Source organism: Micromesistius poutassou (assembly GCF_964030765.1).
Source record: "Micromesistius poutassou genome assembly, chromosome: 10".
In the NCBI taxonomy this organism is placed as follows: Eukaryota; Metazoa; Chordata; class Actinopteri; order Gadiformes; family Gadidae; genus Micromesistius; species Micromesistius poutassou.
In genome coordinates this window covers 3,139,711-3,160,738 of record NC_140280.1, presented here as the reverse complement: position 1 = coordinate 3,160,738, position 21,028 = coordinate 3,139,711, and the positions used below count along the sequence as shown (strand labels likewise).

The window sequence follows — 21,028 nt, the reverse complement described above, 5'->3', positions numbered from 1 at the left end:
ATACAAAATGTTTCTTATAATATTTATGTATTATTTATGTGTATGAGAGGAGGCTACACAACATATTTGAGACCAGTGCCAGTGCCAACCTACAATTACCATGGAACATACTCTCCGTTATGGGAATTACTAATCCGCTCCAGAATGGCCCAAAGCAACATCCTATAATGTTATGTTATCCATACTATGACGTAAATTTCCAAAGTATTATCTCCCTAACACTTATTTGCCAGTCGATCAATTTCTAACTACAATACAAAACTCCATATAATGATCATGTAAGGTTGTATCTGAACCACCCCCAATCTACAGTGCGGTCTTGAACGCACCACTGACGCAAAATCGCGCCAGCTCATCCGGGCATTTCGTTAGCCAGTTAGCAATGCTAGCACTGGTGGTGCAGTTGTACGCCACAGCTCAACACATTAAACAATACACTGATATGACTTCTCATGCTTTTTAAAAACAAAATAGAACATCATTAAATTGCATATGCAGTGCGGGTGTCAGTATAAAGGCGGCGTTCGTCCTGCTGGTGAACTAGCAGCTGACTGGCATGTAACTTAGCGAGGCAGCGGTGCACAGAACACAACATTACACTGAACCCGGGCAAACAAGGTGAGTTAACACGTTTAATACTCGACTAGGATAGTCGAGTTAGGATGAGTAGTGTGTAAGCCTTGTTGAGGTCTGCATAATACTAAACCCGGGTCATTAACGTTAGTTACATGTTTAGTACTCTTGTGTTAGGATGTCTAAGCCTTGTTGATGTCTTCATAATACTAGACACCCGGGTCACTAAGGTTAGTTACAGGTTTAGTACTGTGTGTTAGGATGTGTAGTGTGTAAGCCTTGTTGATGTCTTCATAATACTAGACCCGGGTCACTAAGGTTACTTGCATGTTTAATACAATGATGAGGACTGTGTTATGATGTGATGTGTATTGAGTGGAGACTCACTACACATCATTCATCTCACTCATAAAGCTGGAATCACTGAAGTTGTTCTGGCTCTCATTTTAGTGTATTCGACAACCAAACCAACTACATATGTGAATATAACAGCAATAGGTAGAAGTAGAACAGGCATTTTAGAACTTCCAAAAGCTATTTTGAGATGGAATATTTATGTAGATCGATACGTCTATATCGATATGTCTAAATCTATATAACTAACACAATAATTATCAATCCTAGTATGGATGAGAATTCAAAGTGAGAATTCCATGTGATAATAAAGTGTGACTTTTGACACCACAGAGAGCAGTAAATATGTTACATAATGTTACTACTACTCGTCTACATTATTAGTCATAATGCTACACAGTTTGCCATTCCTGTATTATTGCTCTTTCACTACACAAAGGCATGTTTCAAACCTGAAGATGTACCATTATAAATGTTACCCTATGTGTGTTAAGAACCACTTGTAAATAAGAACACCCCATCTATGCTTCGTAACTTCTCTCTTTAATGTTATCTTAAGTGTCCCCCTCATAATGTTTCTAATGGACAGACTGCCCTCCTCTCTAACCCTGGCTGTGTGTGTGTGTGTGTGTGTGTTGTGGTGGGCCCTGTAGATGTCGGACTCTGACAGCGATGAGGAGCAGGGCCGGCCCTTCTCACTCACCGGGTTCCTCTTTGGGAACATCAACGAAGACGGACAGCTGGAGGATGACAGCGTGCTGGATGATGTACGTACAGTAAAAGATGGGGTTGGATTATGACCATGAGAGCAGGAAGTACTGTAAGAGGAGGTGTTTTGGACACTGTTATGATAGTTGATAATCAGTAAGTGGATGAAACTGTCTTCAATGTCCTACATACTGCTATGTTGTCATCGCTCTGAAGTAAGCAGGACAGGCATCCCAGATCAAGATGCCCCCTAACCCCTACCCCCCCTAATGCCATTGATCTTTACTGTCTGACCCCTACCTGCTTCTTAATGACCTGTCTCTGTACTGTCTAACCCCTACCCCCCTAATGCCATTGATTGGCAAACCTGCTCCTAAATGACCTGTCTCTGTACTGTCTAACCCCTACCTGCTCCTTAATGACCCGTCTCTGTACTGTCTAACCCCTACCTGCTCCTTAATGACGTTGATCCTGCACTGTTTCTGTGGACAAGAGTCATTGGGGATTCCATGTTGTTATCCCTCTCCAGGAGTCCAAGAAGCACCTGGCGGGTCTGGGCTCTCTGGGTCTGGGCTCCCTCCTCACCGAGATCACAGCCAGCGAGGAGGAGGACCGCGAGGACTCTGACCGGTGCGACGATGAGGGTGAGAAGGCACTGATAGTCCAGTCCAGATAACAACTGGAGGCACTGGGTTCAATGTTTGAATGGGCACCTGTACTGTCTTACCCCTACCTGGGCCTTACTGACCTGTCTGTCTACTGTCTAACCCCTACCTGCTCCTTAATAAACTGTCTCTGTACTGTCTAACCCCTACGTGCTCCTTCCTGACCTGTCTGTGTACTCTGTCTAATGCCTACCGGCTCCTTAACAACCTGTACCCTCCCATGTCCTGCAGGCTGGGTGAAGAGTACTGAAGATGCTATCGACTACTCTGACATCAGTGAGGTTGCCGAGGATGAGAGCAGGAAGTACCAATACGCCATGGGAACCCTGCAGCCCAACAGGAAGTCCGGTATGTACCACTTCTGTCGAACCGGAAGTGAGGTTACATATCTGTAGCACAACAGGAAGTGATGTGATGTTGAGAGTCTTATTTTGGAATGTGTAGTGTGTCTTAATGTGTGATGTGTTCTGTGTCTTAGTGTGTGATTTGTTGTATCTTAGTGTGTGATGTGATTTGCGTGCGTTTCTGTGTTTCCAGACGATGAAGACGACTATGATGCAGACTGTGAAGACATAGACTCCAAGCTGATGCCCCCTCCCCCCCCTCCTACCGTCACCGCGCCGTCCGCACAGACCCCCGGTGAGAGGGGATGGGAGTTGGGAGATGGATCGAGGGCTTATTGATCCCAAAGGAGAAGACCACTTAACGCTTCATACCTCAACCAACGATCAAAATCTCTTGGCACAGCTTTTTATTAAAACAAATGTTTATGAACATTAAAATTAAACTATACTTTAATTTTACGTCTGTGCCTCATGGATGATCATTGTCTCTGTTGTGTGTGAACGTTTCTGTATGAATAAAGTTTTCTCCCTTCCAGCCGGGGAGGAGGGGGACGGCATCATCCTGCCCTCCATCATTGCCCCGTCCTCCGGGGACAAGGTGGACTTCAGCAGCTCCTCTGACTCTGAGTCGGAGACGGACCGGCCGGGGCCCGGCTCGGGCCCGGGGGGGTCCCCCGACAGCCTGACCCTGCCCCTGGCCGGCATCATGCAGAAGGACGCCGCCAAGGCACTGCCCGGGGTCACCGAGCTGTTCCCCGTCTTCAGACCCGGGAAGGTGAGATCTGATTGGTTCACAGGGTTTCTCACGGAGGGTTTTATCCAATCGGTGCTGAGGTGTGTGTGAGGTGGTCTATGTTGATGTGTGTGTCCAGGGTGCTGATCCGTGTGTGTGTGTGTGTGTGCAGGGTGCTGATGTGTGTGTACAACATGTTGAAGTGTGTGTGCACTGTTTGATGGTTCAATGGTGGGCCGGTTCATGTTTTGTCTGATTGACCATGATGTCTGATGGCTTCGTGTTTGAGATAGTTTAAGATTCAGACCAGCATGACCCTGACTCCCCCAGATTGAATCCCTCTATAAACTGGTTTGAACTTGTGTAAACCGGTGCAAACGTTCTCCGCCCTGCTAGGTTCTCCGGTTCTTGCGTCTGTTCGGTCCCGGTAAGAACATGCCGTCGGTCTGGAGGAGCGCACGCCGCAAGAAGAAGAGGAAGCACCGGGATCCCCCGCCGGGGACGCCCCCCCCGGAGGGCGAGGTGGTGGAGGCCGGGCCGGAGGTCAAGTCGGGCTGGACCTATGAGCCCGCCCCGCCCCCGCCCCCCGAGCTGTGTCTCTCCGACGATGAGGTAAGGCTATTGTTCCTGTGTCCCGTGGGTTCTCATGTGTCCTGTTGGTTCTCATGTGTCCTGTGTGTTCCCCATGTCCCGTGGGTTCTCATGTGTCCTGTCCTGTGGGTTCTCATGTGTCCTGTTGGTTCTCATGTGTCCTGTGTGTTCCCCATGTCCCGTGGGTTCTCATGTGTCCTGTCCTGTGGGTTCTCATGTCTCCTGTTGGTTCTCATGTGTCCTGTGTGTTCCCCATGTCCCGTGGGTTCTCATGTGTCCTGTCCTGTGGGTTCTCATGTGTCCTGTGGGTTCTCATGTGTCCTGTGGGTTCTCATGTGTCCTGTCCTGTGGGTTCCCCGTGTCCCATGGGAGACCACGATACACAAAGAACCCACGGGACATGGTGGAGACCCCCACGGGACACTGAGACCCCACAGGGGGAACCCACACTTCGCGGGAGAACCAAGCCCCAATGCCAATGAGTCCACCATGTCCTCTCTGACCTCCACCTCCTCCCTCCAGATCACCATGATGGCCCCGGTGGAGTCCAAGTTCTCCCTGGCCAGCGGGGACACGGCCCAGGAGAAGGAGTCGCGGCCGCGGGTGGCAGAGTGGCGGTACGGCCCGGCCCAGCTCTGGTACGACATGCTGGGGGTGCCGGAGGACGGGAACAACTTCACCTACGGCTTCAAGCTGCTGGAGGAGACGGCGGAGATCGAGGAGCCGCCGCCGCCGCCGCACCGCACGGAGACCCCCATGGAGACCACCGAGGTCTGCACACACACACCTGCTGGACCACATTACCGTAGATGGTTTTGGATTCAATTAGGATTGATTAGGGTTGGGTTAGGATTAGATTAGCATTATATTAGGATTAGATTTTAAATTCGTATTGGGTTTGATGGGGATTTGCATTTTCTGTAAAATCTGATCAAATTAGGATGGTAGGAGGTAAGGATACTAGGAGTAGTGTATATTTGCATTAGGAGGAGGCTCTAAGGCGAGGAGTTGTAACGTTCTCTGTGCATTAGGAGGGAGGAGGTAAGGAGACACGGTGTAATAACGTTCTCTGTGCATTAGGAGGGAGGAGGTAAGGAGACACGGTGTAATAACGTTCTCTGTGCATTAGGAGGGAGGAGGTAAGGAGACACAGTGTAATAACGTTCTCTGTGCATTAAGAGGGAGGAGGTAAGGAGACACGGTGTAATAACGTTCTCTGTGCATTAGGAGGCAGGAGGTAAGGAGACACGGTGTAATAAGGTTCTCTGTGCATTAGGAGGGCGAGGGTCAGCAGAAGGGCGACACCCCCCTGGAGAACGAGCTCTTCCTGATGGTCACCCAGCTGCAGTGGGAGGACGACATCATCTGGAACGGAGAGGACGTGAAGCACAAGGGCACCAAGACCCAGCGGGCCAGCCTGGCCGGGTGGCTGCCCTCCAGCATGACGCGCAACGCCAACGCCTACAACGCCCAGCAAGGTGACCGCCGCCGCCTGCAGTGTAGTGAAGGTGTACTGTAATGTACGCACTTACTGTATGTTGTACGTCCTGGCACCTAATGTACGCACTTATTGTATGTTGTACATCCTGGTATTTAATGTACACACTTATTGTATGGTGTACGTCCTGGCACCTAATGCACACACTTATTGTATGTTGTACGTCCTGGTATTTAATGTACACACTTATTGTATGGTGTACATCCTGGCACTTGGCATCTTATCCTGGCTATCTTTGTTGTATACGGGGAATGGGTTAACCTAGTGATTGTTAGTGCTTGGCACTTGTTTCTATGAACATCCTTACTGTACCGACAGAGATATATTGTTGTTTCTCTTTCTTCTGACAAATGTACTAATTGTAAGTCGCTTTGGATAAAAGCGTCTGCTAAATGTAAATTAAGGGTTTTCTACTCATGTGAGTTGAAGAGGTTCCAACACTAGAGTCTGACCTTTGACCTCAGGTCTGACCCGGAGCAACTCTCAGCTGGTGCCCCCCACCCCGCCCATCATGACCAAGACCCCCTCCATCTCCGGATCCAAGAGGGACAAGATCCTCCTGGACCACCAAGGTACACTAACTAGTTTAACTCACCAGTATAACTAATGTGTATAACACCAATGTACACTAACTAGTTTAACTCACCAGTATAACTAATGTTTATAACACCAAGGTAGACTAACTAGTATAACTAATGTGTATAGTACCTATACCAACAATAACACCAGGGAAGACTAACTAGTATAGCTAATGTGTAAAATACTACTTACTAGAGACCTGATAAACTCTACTGCTGTACTAAATATATACGTAGATATAGATATAGAGGATAAGACCACAGGACTGATCAACAGCTGCAGTCTAGAGCTCCTCTCACGCCCCGTCCCCCGGTCTGTCCTGTAGTGTCCCAGGAGGAGGACTCCCCCTGGTTCTCCATCTTCCCCATCGACAACGAGGAGCTGGTGTACGGCCGCTGGGAGGACAACATCATCTGGGACGACCAGGCCATGACCCGCCTGCTGGCCCCGCCCGTGCTCACCCTCAACCCCAACGACGAGAACATCATCCTGGGTACGAGGAGCCTGCTGCCTGTCTGCCTGTACACCTCTGCCTGTCTGTCTGTCTGTCTGTCTGTCTGTCTGTCTGCACACCTCTTGTCTGTCTGGCTCTCTACCTGTCTTTCTGTCTGCACACCTGTCTGTCTGGCTCTCTACCTGTCTGTTAGTTCCTGCCTCCTGTCTGTCTTTCCGTCTCTATATGCCTCTCTCTACCTGTCTGTCTGTTTCTGCCTTTAGCCTGTCTGTCTTCCTTTCCGTCTCTTTCTCTGTGCTCTGCCTGTCTGTCTGTCGGTCTCGGTCTGTCTCTACCTGTCTGTCAGTCTCTCTTCCTGTCTCTCTCTCTCTCTCTCTCTCTCTCTCTCTCTCTATGTCCTCTGCCCGTCTGTCTCAGAGGTCCTCATCTCCTCCTCTCCTCCTCCTCCTCCTCCCAGAGATCCCAGACGAGAAGGAGCAGCGGACGTCCAACTCCCCGTCCAAGGAGAACAAGAAGGAGTCGGCGCTGAAGAAGAGCCGCATCCTGCTGGGCAAGACGGGCGTGATCAAGGACGAGCCCCAGCAGGTAGGCCCTGGTCCGGGGGTCGGTCGGGGGGGGGGGGGTGGGGTGACTGGTCCAGGTGGGTGCTAACGGTCCTCCTCCTCCACCCTGCTCCTCCAGAACATGTCCCAGCCCGAGGTGAAGGACCCCTGGAACCTGTCCAATGACGAGTTCTACTACCCCAAGCAGCAGGGCCTGAGGGGCACCTTCGGGGGCAACATCATCCAGGTGAGGCCAGGGGGTGGGGTCTGCAGGTGGAGCGCTGTCTACATGCGTAGCGCTACGCCCAGGTGAGACCAGGACGCTGGAGTCTGGTCTCACCTGGATGTGAGACGATGAGAGATTAGTCTTTGACTCTGTGATCTCATGTTCACTCTGGTCTATTGGGTCCTGTGCATTTGATATCATACTCCACCTCTGTCCTCTCCTCCTTCATGAGTATTAGCATTGTAACGCGTGTGTGTGTGTGTGTGTGTGTGTGTGTGTGTGTGTGTGTGTGTGTGTGTGTGTGTGTGTGTGTGTGTGTGTGTGTGAGACATGTGTAATGTGTAGGTGTGTAATGCGTGTTCTGTGTGGAGCATCTGTGTAGAGCGTGTGTCTGTGTGTAGCAGCTGTGTAACATGTGTGCAACACGTGTGTGTGTGTAAGATGTGTCTCACGTGTGCGTCTGCCGTCCTCTCTCGGCGCAGCACTCCATCCCGGCGGTGGAGCTCCGGCAGCCCTTCTTCCCCACCCACATGGGGCCCATGAAGCTGCGGCTCTTCCACCGGCCCTCCCTGAAGAAGTACTCATTCGGGGCCCTGGCCCAGCCCGGCCCCCACCCCGCCCAGCCGCTGCTCAAACACATCAAGAAGAAGGCCAAGGTGAACCCTCTAGAAGAACCACTACTGCTGATAGAACCCAGTACCAGCAGTACCAGTAGTACTGCTGCTAGAAACAGCACTATTTTAATTTAACTATTGATAGAACCAACACTACTATAATATCACTAGTGTCAGAACCACCACTACTATAATATCACTAGTGCCAGAACCACCACTACTACCAGAATATAACTACTCTTAAAACCAAAACTACTATAATATTATATCTACTGCTAGAACCACCATTACTGCATCCGTGTGTGTGTGTTTGTGTAATGTGTGTGTGTGTTTGTGTGTGTGTAGATGCGGGAGCAGGAGCGCCAGGCGTCGGGGGGCGGGGACATGTTCTTCATGAGGACGGCCCAGGACCTGACGGGGAAGGACGGCGAGCTGATCCTGGCTGAGTACAGCGAGGAGTACCCTCCCCTCATGATGCAGGTCGGCATGGCAACCAAGATCAAGAACTACTACAAGAGGGTGAGTCTGACGCCGCTCCACCCAATCAGCATCACTACCGATAACCGTGTGTTGAAGATGTTATTGATGTTATACACGTTGATGTTGTAGATGTTGTGGGTGTTTTAGATGTTGTTGTAGTTCTACATTTTGAATATGTTATAGATGTTGATGTTATTGATGTTATACATGTTGATGTTTTTTATGGTGTTCTAGATGGTGAAGGTGTTCTAGCTGGTGAAGGTGTTCTAGATGTTGACGATGTTCTAGATGCTGAAGATGTTGTGTCCTGTGCTTGTCGTGTTGTAGAAGCCCGGGAAGGACCCCGGAGCGCCGGACTGCAAATACGGAGAGACGGTGTACTGCCACACCTCGCCCTTCCTGGGATCCCTGCACCCCGGCCAGCTGCTGCAGGTCCGTCACCACGCACACCCCCCAGCATCTGTCGTCATGGCAACATCCCTGACCTAACCGTCTGATGTTAAAGACGTTTACTCACCTCTAGAGGGAGCAGTCTTGTGGTAACTCACCTCTAGAGGGAGCAGTCTTGTGGTAACTCACCTCTAGAGGGAGGAGTCTTGTGGTAACTCACCTCTAGAGGGAGGAGTCTTGTGGTAACTCACCTCTAGAGGGAGGAGTCTTGTGTGGTAACTCACCTCTAGAGGGAGGAGTCTTGTGGTAACTCACCTCTAGAGGGAGGAGTCTTGTGGTAACTCACCTCTAGAGGGAGGAGTCTTGTGGTAACTCACCTCTAGAGGGAGGAGTCTTGTGTGGTAACTCACCTCTAGAGGGAGGAGTCTTGTGTGGTAACTCACCTCTAGAGGGAGGAGTCTTGTGGTAACTCACCTCTAGAGGGAGGAGTCTTGTGGTAACTCACCTCTAGAGGGAGGAGTCTTGTGGTAACTCACCTCTAGAGGGAGGAGTCTTGTGTGGTAACTCACCTCTAGAGGGAGGAGTCTTGTGTGGTAACTCACCTCTAGAGGGAGGAGTCTTGTGGTAATTCACCTCTAGAGGGAGGAGTCTTCTGTAAACTCACCTCTAGAGGGAGGAGTCTTGTGGTAACTCACCTCTAGAGGGAGGAGTCTTGTGTGGTAACTCACCTCTAGAGGGAGGAGTCTTGTGTGGTAACTCACCTCTAGAGGGAGGAGTCTTGTGGTAATTCACCTCTAGAGGGAGGAGTCTTGTGGTAATTCACCTCTAGAGGGAGGAGTCTTCTGTAAACTCACCTCTCTTTCTCCCTCAGGCGTTTGAGAACAACCTGTTCCGGGCTCCCATCTACCTCCACAAGATGCCGGAGACAGACTTCCTGGTGCTGCGGACGCGGCAGGGCTACTTCATCCGGGAGATCGTGGACATCGTGGTGGTGGGCCAGCAGTGCCCCCTCTTCGAGGTCCCGGGGCCCAACTCCAAGAGGGCCAACACCCACATCAGAGACTTCCTGCAGGTATGGACAGACCTGAACCTCCAGGAACATGCAGCAATCAGGGGGATTTCTGTTGTTGATCATATTTTGTTTGTGATTCATCATTTTTTTGGGTCGAATTCTTTGTAATGTTCTTGTACTTTGAAAAGATCCCTGATAGTTGTATTTTGAAAGTGATGAGCATCAATTAATAGAATCACGATCTGACTTAATGAATGTCAAACCCATAGCATGCAGTCAGTGCTCACCTCGTCTCTCGCTGCAGGTGTTCATCTACCGGCTCTTCTGGAAGAGTAAGGACCGTCCACGGAGGATCCGGATGGAGGACATCAAGAAGGCCTTCCCCTCCCACTCGGAGAGCAGCATCCGCAAGCGCCTCAAGCTCTGTGCAGACTTCAAGCGTACAGGTAGAGGCTCCTCTAGAAGCTGTCTCACCTGGTGCTCCTCTTGAAGCTCTCCCTCATTTGGTGTTCCTCAAGAGCTCCTCTATGTATTGGGCAGTGCACATCTTTGTACTGGGCAGTGTATATCTATGTATTGAGCTGTAGTGTGTCTCATGTATGTGCGTATACAGTATGTATGGAGCTCCAGGGTGTATATAGTGTGGAGGGTGGGTGTATAGCTGTTGACCGTGTCTACTCTACCCAGGGATGGACTCCAACTGGTGGGTGCTGAAGCCAGACTTCAGGCTCCCCACGGAGGAGGAGATCAGGGCCATGGTGTCCCCAGAGCAGTGCTGCTCCTACTACAGCATGCAGGTGGCCGAGCAGAGACTCAAGGTATGAACACTTAAGTATAACATGTAAATTACGTGTGATTACATGTTAATGACATGTATGTATGTATGTATGTAAATAGCATTGGTAGTAACAATGGATGCAGAGCAGATAATAGTAATGTCACTTACCTAGAGATACCGGTATAAATACCAGCATCAACAACATCCTAACAACAACATGTAGTAATATTATGTGTAATGTAATAACACATGTTTTCGTCTGACAGGATGCTGGGTACGGGGAGAAGTCCTTCTTCGCTCCTGATGAGGAGAACGAGGAAGACTTCCAGATGAAGATCGATGACGAGGTACCGTTCGACATGTCAAACTCTTGTTTCTATATTGATTATATTCATTTTAACTAAACGATTTTGGACTTAAATAACCCTTCGTCCACCTACAATTCTCTCCTTCCTCCTCCTTTCTGGCACTATCTATATGCTCTTCTTTCTCTGTATATCCTCTTCTACTTCTTGCCCCTCCTCTCTGTATCTGCTACTTCCTGTCTCTCCTGCCTCTGAACCCGCCTCTTCCTGTCCTGGCTGCAGGTGCGCACCGCCCCCTGGAACACCACCAGGGCCTTCATCGCGGCCATGAAGGGCAAGTGTCTGCTGGAGGTGACGGGTGTGGCCGACCCCACCGGCTGCGGCGAGGGCTTCTCCTACGTCAAGGTCCCCAACAAGCCCACCCAGCAGAAGGTACGCCCGCCTCCCCCTCCTCCCCCCTCCTCTCTCCACACCCGCCCTCCCTCCGGTAGTGGAGACACCCCTGGGGTAACCGTTGGTTTGTGTTGACGGTCTCCAGGACGACAAGGAGCCCCAGCCCGCCAAGAAGACGGTGACGGGGACGGACGCCGACCTGCGGAGGCTGTCCCTGAAGAACGCCAAGCAGCTGCTGCGCAAGTTCGGGGTTCCAGAGGAGGAGGTGAGGACACCCACACCCGTAGACCTGGAGTAGACCTGGAGTAGAGTTGGAGTAGACCTGGATTAGACCTGGAGTAGACCTGGAGTAGTCTGATTGGCTGCTCCCCTAATCTCTACCTTAGCTGTACTATCTCCTCTTCCTGTCTCTAATACCATTGCCTCCCTGTGGGTGTCAGATCAAGAAGCTGTCTCGCTGGGAGGTGATAGACGTGGTGCGGACCATGTCGACGGAGCAGGCCCGGTCGGGGGAGGGACCCATGAGCAAGTTCGCCCGCGGCTCCCGCTTCTCCGTGGCGGAGCACCAGGAGCGCTACAAGGAGGAGTGCCAGAGGATCTTTGACCTGCAGAACAAGTGAGCGCTCTGCTAGCCTCCCTGACTGTGAGGTTCCTCTCTGACTGAGGTTCCCGTCTGACCGTGAGGTTCCTCTCTGGCTGTGAGGTTCCTGTCTGACTGTGAGGTTCCTTTCTGACTGTGAGGTTCCTCTCTGACTGTGAGGTTCCTGTGAGGTTCCTGTCTGACTGTGAGGTTCCTGTCTGACTGTGAGGTTCCTCTCTTGTCTGTGAGGTTCCCCTCTGACCGTGTGAGGTTCCTTCACATCTGACTGTGTAATGTGTCCCAGGGTGTTGGAGTCCACGGAGGTTCTCTCCACGGACACGGACAGCAGCTCCGCGGAGGACAGCGACTTCGAGGAGATGGGGAAGAACATTGAGAACATGCTGCAGAACAAGAAGACCAGCTCGCAGCTGTCCCGGGAGAGGGAGGAGCAGGAGAGGAAGGAGCTGCAGAGGATGCTCATGGGAGAGGAGAGCGACCGGGACCACAAGAGCCGCAAGGGACGCAAAGGCCTCTGTGAGTCTAACCCCAGGAAACTAACCTCGGGGAAGCTAAACCCAGGGAAGATCTAACCCAAGGGATGCTCTAACCCAAGGGATCTCTAACCCCATGGAATGTTTAACCCCAGGTAAATTAATAACAGGGAACCCCTAACCCCAGGGAACTCCTAACCTCAGGGAAGCTCTAGGGAAACACCTTATTGCGTCATCGTCACCTGGCCCTTTCCTTCAATCCCAGTACAGACAGGGACGGCGTCATTTTACGGAACACATTCTCATGACACATGCCACTATCCCAGTAAGACCAGACCTTCTGGGGACCAGACCTTCTGTCCTTAACCTGAGCGTCTCCCTCCCCCCTGCAGCGAGCGCCATGTCCACGGGCTCCCACAAGGACGACGACGCCTCCTCCGTCACCAGCCTCAACTCGGCCGCCACCGGCCGCCGCCTCAAGATCTACCGCACCTTCCAGGACGAGGACGGCAAGGAGTACGTCCGCTGTGAGACGGTCCGGAAGGCCTCCGTCATCGACGCCTACACCCGCATCAGGACCACCAAGGACGACGAGTTCATGTGAGTCGGACCCCCCCCTGCCTCAGAGGGATGGATGGATGTCCTATCAAACAGAGTATCAGGTTAACTGTGCTTCAGAGCAGAGGGATGGATGTCCTATCCTACGGAGTATCAGGTAAGGTTAACTCTACTGCTTCAAAGCAGAGGGATGGATGTCATAACATACAGGGTATCAGGTTAACTCTACTGCTTCAAAGCAGAGGGATGGATATCATATCCTACACTACAGAGTATCAGGATAGCTCCAGTGAGGTTCTGATGTTTGTGTCATATGGAGATGTTGGAGGGGTGAGCGTAAGGCTCTCTCCCTGATGTTTGTGTGTATTTTCCCATCCACAGACGCAAGTTTGCGCTGTTTGACGAGCAGCACCGCGAGGAGATGAGGAAGGAGCGGAGGAGGATCCAGGAGCAGCTCAGGAGGCTGAAGAGGAACCAGGAGAAGGACCGCTTCAAGGGTCCCCCTGAGAAGAAGGCCAAGAAGATCAAAGAGAGACCTGACCTCAAGGTCAAGGTCAGCACGAAGCCTCACTCCTCCCACCTCCTCCTCTCCTCTGCTCCTTCTTTCCTCCCACCTCTCCTCCGTTCCTCCTCTGCTCCTCTCCTCTACTCCTTTCCTCCCTCCATCTACTTTCCTCCCTGTTTCTCTTTTCCTCTCTCCTCCTCCTTCTCTCAACTCTTCTCCTTCTCTCCTCCTCTCTGTGTGCCTAAGTCTCTCCTTCCCCCTCTCCCGCTCCCTCTCCTCTCCTCAGCTGAAGTGCAGTTGTGCCTGAGCTCCTTTCTCCTCTATCCTGAGCTGAATTGCGTGCCTGAGCCTCTCCTCTCCTCTCTCCTCTCCTCTCCTCTCTCTCTGCTCCTCTCTCCTCAACTGTAGTGTGTGCCTAAGCCTCTCTCCTCCACTCTCCTCCTCTCCTCTCTCCTCTCTCCTGAGCTGTAGTACATGCCTAAGCCTCTCTCCTCCACTCTCCTCCTCTCCTCTCTCCTCCCTCTTCTCTCATGATCTGTAGTACACACCTAAGCCTCTCCTCTCTCCTCTCTCCTCAGCTGAAGTGCGGGGCGTGCGGAGCCATCGGCCACATGAGGACCAACAAGTTCTGCCCGCTGTACTACCAGACCAACGCCCCGCCCTCCAACCCCGTGGCCATGACGGAGGAGCAGGAGGAGGAGCTGGAGAAGACCGTGATCCACAACGACAACGAGGAGCTCATCAAGGTGGAGGGGACCAAGATCGTCCTGGGCAAGCAGCTCATCGAGAGGTAGGGCGCACATTAGTCACCTCCTGTTCACCCCAACCACCCCGATCCAACCTACCCATTCCTGTTGGTCACTTCCTGTTAACCCCTTCCCGGGTTGTTCTGTGATGTCCCGCCTCTAGTGCTGACGAGGTGCGCAGGAAGTCCCTGGTGCTGAAGTTCCCCAAGCAGCAGCTCCCCCCGAAGAAGAAGAGGCGCGTGGGCAGTGCCGTGCACTGTGACTACCTCAACGTGAGTCTGCTGCTACCACACCACACTGGGACCAGACCACCTGGACCTCAGTCTGGTCCTGCTGCTAACCCTAACCCTAACCTCAACCTGAGTCTGGTGACCTGGACTAGATGGACTAACTAGTTGATACCAGAACTTGAGACTCAAGTAGATGACTAGTTGAGGACTGGTTAGCTAACCTGGTAAGTAGGTGACTGGTTAGTTAACCTGGTTAGTGAGGACTGGTTAGTGGTTAGTTAACCTGGTTAGTGAGGACTGGTTGGTGGTTAGTTAACCTGGTTATAGGTTAGTTACCCTGGTTGTTGTGATCCTCAGCGACCTCACAAGTCGATCCACCGCCGGCGCACCGACCCCATGGTGACCCTGTCCTCCGTCCTGGAGAGTGTGATCAATGACATGAGGGACCACCCCAACGTAAGACACTCACTCACTCACTCACTCACTCACTCACTCACTCACTCACCCACATGCCCACACTGAAGTAACTCACACACATACACAAAAGCCCACCCTGATGTAAAACACACACCTCCTAACTCTTCCCCCTGTCTCATCCTCCTCTTCCCTCCGTCTGCTCCTCCAGACGTACCCGTTCCACACGCCGGTGAACGCCAAGGTGGTGAAGGACTACTACCGCTTCATCACGCGGCCCATGGACCTGCAGACGCTCAGGGAGAACGTCCGCAAGCGCATGTACCCGTCACGGGACGACTTCAGGGAGAGCGTGGAGGTCATTGTGAAGAACAGCGCCACCTACAACGGTACCAGAGAACCCCTAGAACAGGTCTACCTACAACGGTACCAGAGAACCCATAGAACAGGTCTACCTACAACGGTACCAGAGAACCCCTAGAACAGGTCTACCTACAATGGTACCAGAGAACCCCTAGAACAGGTCTACCTACAACGGTACCAGAGAACCCATAGAACAGGTCTACCTACAATGGTACCAGAGAACCCCTATAACAGGTCTACCTACAACGGTACCAGAGAACCCATAGAGCAGGTCTACCTACAACGGTACCAGAGAACCCCTATAACAGGTCTACCTACAACGGTACCAGAGAACCCATAGAGCAGGTCTACCTACAACGGTACCAGAGAACCCCTAGAACAGGTCTACCTACAACGGTACCAGACCTTAGATCTTAGAACAGGTCTACCTACATGGTACCAGACCCAGTAGACCAGGGCTACCTACCAGGGAACCACAGACTGGCTTGATGAAGACAGATTTAAGGCAATCATTTATACTGTTGTGTGTTGGGCCACCATGTAAGCTTGGTCCTGATTGGTCGGTTTGTTGGGTTTCCATTGTAGCATGGCCCTGATTGGTCGGTTTGTTGGGTTTCCATTGTAGCTTGGTCCTGATTGGTCGGTTTGTTGGGTTTCCATTGTAGCTTGGCCCTGATTGGTCGGTTTGTCTTTCTGTGTTTCCAGGGGCTAAACATCCCATAACTCAAGTAGCCCAGTCCATGCTGGACCTGTGTGATACTAAACTGAAGGAGGTGAGGACAGTCACACACGCCACATTCACACGCACACAAAACAAACACAGACAGACAGACACACAGACACGGACGCACAGACACACACACACCGGTTCCTGTTGTGTTCTAAACGTTGTGTGTGTGTGTGTGTGTGTGTGCAGAAGGAGGACCGTCTGGTGAGGCTGGAGAAGGCCATCAACCCTCTGCTGGACGACGACGACCAGGTGGCCTTCAGCTTCATCCTGGACAACATCGTGACCCAGAAGATGATGGTGGTTCCTGACGTGAGTTCTTACTGCTCACACGACGGGGGGGGGGGGGGGCGGCTGGTGCGGAACACCAGAGAGACTGAGTCGCAAAAATAGTTCAGGCCAGAAAACGGGGTCACGGACCAAAATAGTTGTGGGAACCACCAGCCAGCTTAGATGTTTTAGGTCAGAGCATCTGGGGTATCTCCTCCGTGTCCCCCCGAGTAACCCCAGGCGCTGTGTGTTGCAGTCATGGCCGTTCCACCACCCCGTCAACAAGAAGTTTGTCCCCGACTACTACAAGGTGATCGTCGCCCCCATGGACCTGGAGAACCTGCGCAAGGTGAGACCCCCCCCCCCCCCCCCCCCCCCCCGCTGTGAGGCCCCCACCCTGAAGCCAGACGCCCCCTGACCCCCCCCCTCTCTCCTCCTAACCCTCGCTCTCTGCCTCCTCAGAACATCTCCAAACACAAGTACCAGAACCGGGACACCTTCCTGTCGGACGTCACCCTGGTCCACGGCAACAGCATCAAGTACAACGGTACGCCGCCGTTCAAATGAGCGGGGTGCTCTTCTGAAGAACCTTCACACGGCCTCATGTTCCGTGTCTTCTGTCCTCAGGTCCGGACAGCCCCTACACCAAGACGGCCCTGGACATCGTCAACGTGTGCAGACAGACCCTAGCAGAGGTATGGCCGGACCGCTTCTCACGTTCATGGAGCAGAATGTACCTTCAGGGGAGAGTGTCTGCTAGATGACTGGTAATCCTGGTGTGATGGAGGTCTGATGTGTGGTACCTCCTGGTGATGGAGGTCTGATGTGTGGTACCTCCTGGTGATGGTGGTCTGATGGTGGTTCCTCCTGGTGATGGAGGTCTGATGGAGGTGCCTCCTGGTGATGGTGGTCTGATGTGTGGTACCTCCTGGTGATGGAGGTCTGATGTGTGGTACCTCCTGGTGATGGAGGTCTGATGGAGGTGCCTCCTGGTGATGGAGGTCTGATGTGTGGTACCTCCTGGTGATGGAGGTCTGATGGAGGTGCCTCCTGGTGATGGAGGTCTGATGTGTGGTACCTCCTGGTGATGGAGGTCTGATGGAGGTGCCTCCTGGTGATGGTGGTCTGATGTGTGTCTCCTGGTTCTCCAGTACGATGAGCACCTGACCCAGCTGGAGAAGGACATCTCCACGGCCAAGGAGGCTGCTCTGGATGCGGCCGACTTCGAAGCTCTGGACCCCCTCACCCCCGGACCCTATACCCCCCAGGTAGGAGACCCCCGTACCCTATAACCCCCAGGTAGGCCGTCTCCCTGGACCCCCAGACCCTATACCCCCCAGGTAGGAGACCCCCAGACCCTATACCCCCCAGGTAGGAGACCCCCGGACCCTATACCCCCCAGGTAGGCCGTCTCCCTGGACCCTATACCCCTCAGGTAGGAGCTTATCACTTGACCCCCAGACCCTATACCCCCCAGGGAGGAGGTCATCCCAGGGTGGAGAGTACTACCGCGCAGTACTACAGTTCTGCCATGTAGTACTGCACGTAGTACTGCAGCGTGACCAGGTAGTACTGCACATAGCACTACAGTGCTGCCATGTAGTACTGCACATAGTACTGCAGCGTGACCAGGCAGTACTGGGCCTGGTAACCTCCGTCGCCACAGCCTGCTCATTATCTTATCCTCCTTCTGTGGGAACACAATCAACTTCCTCCTTCCTTCAATCCACTTCCTTTCGTCAGCCTGTGGTTCTTCAGTGACCTCTGACCTGTTCTTCCTCATTCCGCTCCTATCCTCTTCCTCTGGATGTGTGTGTGTGTGTGTGTGTGTGTGTGTGTGTGTGTGTGTGTGTGTGTGTGTGTGTGTGTGTGTGTGTGTGTGTGTGTGTGTGTGTGTGTGTGTGTGTGTGTGTGTGTGTGTGTGTGTGTGTGTGTGTCAGCCGTCTGAGCTGCTGGAAGGCAGGGCTCCTGGTCTGTTCTCTGATTGGCCGCTTGGGGGCGCTGTCGAGAAGAGAGGGGGGCAGGTATGGAGAGAGAGAACCCTAACAACGGCCTCCACCTCTCCCCTCACATCCCCCTTCCTCCCCTCCATCATACCTCCTCCTCTCCTCCTAGCCCTCATCTCCTCTCCTCCTCCAGCCCATCTCCTCTCCTCTCTTTCCTCCTCTCCTCCTCCTCTAGGCTCTCTCCTCCTCCTCCTCCTCCTCCTCTCTCCTCTCCGTCACCATGTGGCTCTGTGCTTATGTGAGGTTGATACAGGAAGTAGAAACAGGAAGTAAACCAAGTAGTTTTTGTCGTACCCCTCACATTCCTGACCGTGCATTTCCCTACTCCGCCCCTTCCCTTCCCCAGGGTCGCCATGGTCGCAGGCTGGGGGGGGAGGAGTCAGACGTGGACATCGAAGGCTTCGAGGACGAAGACGGCAAGCCCAAGACCCCCGCGCCGGTGAGGACCACTCGACCAATCACATGCCTCAACAGAGATCACATGACTCTCATGGTCGTCATCATTGTATTGGAATGAGTTGATATGAGAGATGTTTATCTTTTTTGAGTGACTGATGTAACCGATGACCCCCCCCGCCCCCCCCCACCAGGCGGAGGACGGGGACTTGGAGGATGACGATGATGAAGACGACATGCTGCTCCCCCCGCGCCGCCGGATGCTGGAACGGCACGAGGAAGACGAGGAGGAAGACGAGGAGGAAGACGAGGAGCGGGGGGGGCGCGCCCCTCAGGCCAGCGTCCTCTACCAGGACCTCCTCATGTCCGACGGGGAGGACGACGCCAGCGAGGAGGAAGGAGACAACCCCTTCTCCTGTAGGTCCCGCCCCCCTTCCTGGCTCTGGTTTGGCCACGCCCACTCACTTCCTGTCAGAGAGAGGTCTAGTCTTAAGTGGGCGGCATACTTACAGACCATTTAAGTATTTACTTGACACTAGAGGATGTACTGGTGTGGTTTCCGTTTTGACACTGAACCTACGTTAATGTAAGACCAGTGTGGTCTCCATGGAGACCATTGGAGTCTCCATGGAGACCAGTGGAGTCACCATGGAGATGACAGTGGGGTCTCCATGGAGACGACAGTGGGGTCTCCATGGAGACCCCACTTCATCCGACTGGGGAAATAAATCCAAATAATTCAGGCCAAACCTTAATCTTGGAGGTGCAAAAAGTGGCGAGAAAAGGTTTGACCTGACCACACCCCCAGTGTTCAAGACCCCCCCCCCCCGGTCTGCTCTCTGGTCCCCCTCAAACCGTGACTCACCGTCCGTCCCCCCCCCCCCCCCCCCCCTCCACCCCCACAGCCATCCACCTATCAGAGAGCGGCAGCGACTCGGACCGGGAGGACCTCCGAGCCCCGCCTCCGCGGCGCGGCCACCAGGAGACGGCCCGCATAGCGCTGGACCAGGAGGAGAGCATGATGTCGTACGACGGGGACGGGCCAGACATGGAGCGCCACCACATGGAGCGCCACCTGGAGGACAGCAACGTCAGGTACACGTTGTTCCATGTTGTTGTTCCATGGTGTTGTCCCATGGTGTTCCATCATGATGCACGCTGCATGGAGGTGGACAAAACGGGGCGGCATGTGGCTCAGGAGATAGAGCGGGTTGGCTGGTAACCGGAGGGTTGCTGGTTCGATCCCCCGGCTCCGCCTAGCCGAGTGTCGAGGTGTCCCTGAGCGAGACACCTCACCCTGACTGCTCCCGACCAGCTGGCTGTCGCCTTGCATGGCTGACTCCGCCGTCGGTGTGTGTCGTGTGTGTCGGTGTGCATGAATGGGTGAATAGTAGGCAATATTGTAAAGCGCTTTGAGTGATCACTGGTTGGAAAAGCGCTGTTTAAATGCAGTCCATTTACCGTTTACAAACCCGGAGCCTGTAGGTGTGCCTAAGTCTGTCCTACCGCCCACTTGTGAACAGACTGGGGCTCTCTATTCAGTACATCACGCTTCTTATTCAGCTCGCTCACTGCTGGTCCCACTAATCATTTAAATGGGCTTTGTTAAGCTAGCTAGCCCGCCACTAATCACTCTGAACAGCAGCTCTAGTTCTGCTAGTTTCATTTAGTTATCGTCCCTAGTGTTAGCAACGCTAACGTAAAAGAGGTTTAACAATGTAAATCCCCCCTCTGTGCTGCTAGCCACGGGAGCTAACGTAAAAGAGCTACAACAATGTAACTCCCCCTCTGTGCTGCTAGCTACGGGAGCTATGACGACCTGGAGAGCCGGGGCCCGCTGGAGGGCCAGGTCCAGATGGAGGGCCGGGTGCAGCTGGAGTCCACGGGTCTGGGCAACGGAGAGGAGTACGGGCTGAGCGAGGAGGAGGACGAGGAGGACGAGGAGGAGGAGGCCCGGAGGCGGGGCGTCCCGGCGGTGCTGTCGGCGGTGCAGCTGAGTGAGGACGAGGAGAGCGAGGAGTTCCACTCCATCGGAGGAGACAGCGACATGGACTCTGACAACTAGCCTGTCACCCTCGTCACCCCTTGCTCATGGTTCCCCTTTTTCAAACCGCAAGGAATAATGTGGCCGAAGAAATTGCGTTGAGGCGTTGTATAGTTTGAACTTCTATTGCATTACTTATTGTTTTATGAAAAGAAAACGCTGTTGTTTAAATGCAGCTACAGCAAGTGTAGCGTTTAAAAGCGTTGACGATGACTCGAGAAGAATTCATTATGTTGTACTCCAAGCTACGTGTACATAGCTCTTGTTCTTGTGCTTTTCAGTGACCTCTCAATTTACACATTTAACTTTTCTACACTTTGTATATAAAATGTAATAAAATTTGATCACAGGTCAACTTTGAGTCTCTTTCTTGTTCCACTTCAGGAATTCAACCATAAGTTCTGTTCTGATGGATCTACGTCAGAGTTTACAACTGTTTACAGGTCAGGTCTGATGGAA

General features: G+C 52.7%; 2 protein-coding genes across 2 annotated transcripts in view; both read left to right on the top strand.

The window, feature by feature from the left end:
* The first annotated feature begins 411 nt into the window (after nt 1-411).
* taf1 (TAF1 RNA polymerase II, TATA box binding protein (TBP)-associated factor) lies at nt 412-20,902 on the top strand. The gene is made up of 40 exons (XM_084474080.1): nt 412-618; nt 1,581-1,694; nt 2,165-2,279; nt 2,532-2,648; nt 2,838-2,939; nt 3,181-3,419; nt 3,774-3,989; nt 4,491-4,739; nt 5,245-5,446; nt 5,931-6,038; nt 6,371-6,538; nt 6,957-7,084; nt 7,181-7,288; nt 7,750-7,923; nt 8,227-8,400; nt 8,689-8,793; nt 9,623-9,823; nt 10,068-10,209; nt 10,451-10,581; nt 10,808-10,888; nt 11,129-11,278; nt 11,385-11,504; nt 11,680-11,855; nt 12,124-12,353; nt 12,703-12,910; nt 13,250-13,421; nt 13,952-14,163; nt 14,283-14,391; nt 14,707-14,805; nt 14,975-15,152; nt 15,832-15,899; nt 16,043-16,165; nt 16,380-16,472; nt 16,586-16,670; nt 16,751-16,818; nt 17,275-17,391; nt 18,476-18,568; nt 18,720-18,942; nt 19,431-19,620; nt 20,326-20,902. The coding sequence occupies exons 2-40, from the start codon at nt 1,581-1,583 to the stop codon at nt 20,588-20,590; spliced, it is 5,853 nt and encodes a 1,950-aa protein (XP_084330206.1). The 5' UTR covers nt 412-618; the 3' UTR covers nt 20,591-20,902.
* Nucleotides 20,903-20,978: 76 nt separating this feature from the next.
* dbn1 (drebrin 1) overlaps nt 20,979-21,028 on the top strand; it is a gene marked incomplete at its 5' end in the record, with an annotated part of 14,412 nt that continues 14,362 nt past the window's right edge. The window contains one exon of the mRNA XM_084473654.1: nt 20,979-21,012. Coding sequence (XP_084329780.1) covers nt 20,979-21,012 — 34 coding nt within the window. The remainder of the gene's footprint in view (nt 21,013-21,028) is intronic.

Coding starts and splice junctions, on each gene's coding strand:
- taf1 (XM_084474080.1), top strand. CDS start 1,581: ATGTCGGACTCTGACAGCGATGAGGAGCAGGGCCGGCCCTTCTCACTC. Junction 10,210..10,450: donor TGCAGACTTCAAGCGTACAG/GTAGAGGCTCCT, acceptor TACTCTACCCAG/GGATGGACTCCAACTGGTGG. Junction 16,473..16,585: donor ACCTGGAGAACCTGCGCAAG/GTGAGACCCCCC, acceptor CTGCCTCCTCAG/AACATCTCCAAACACAAGTA.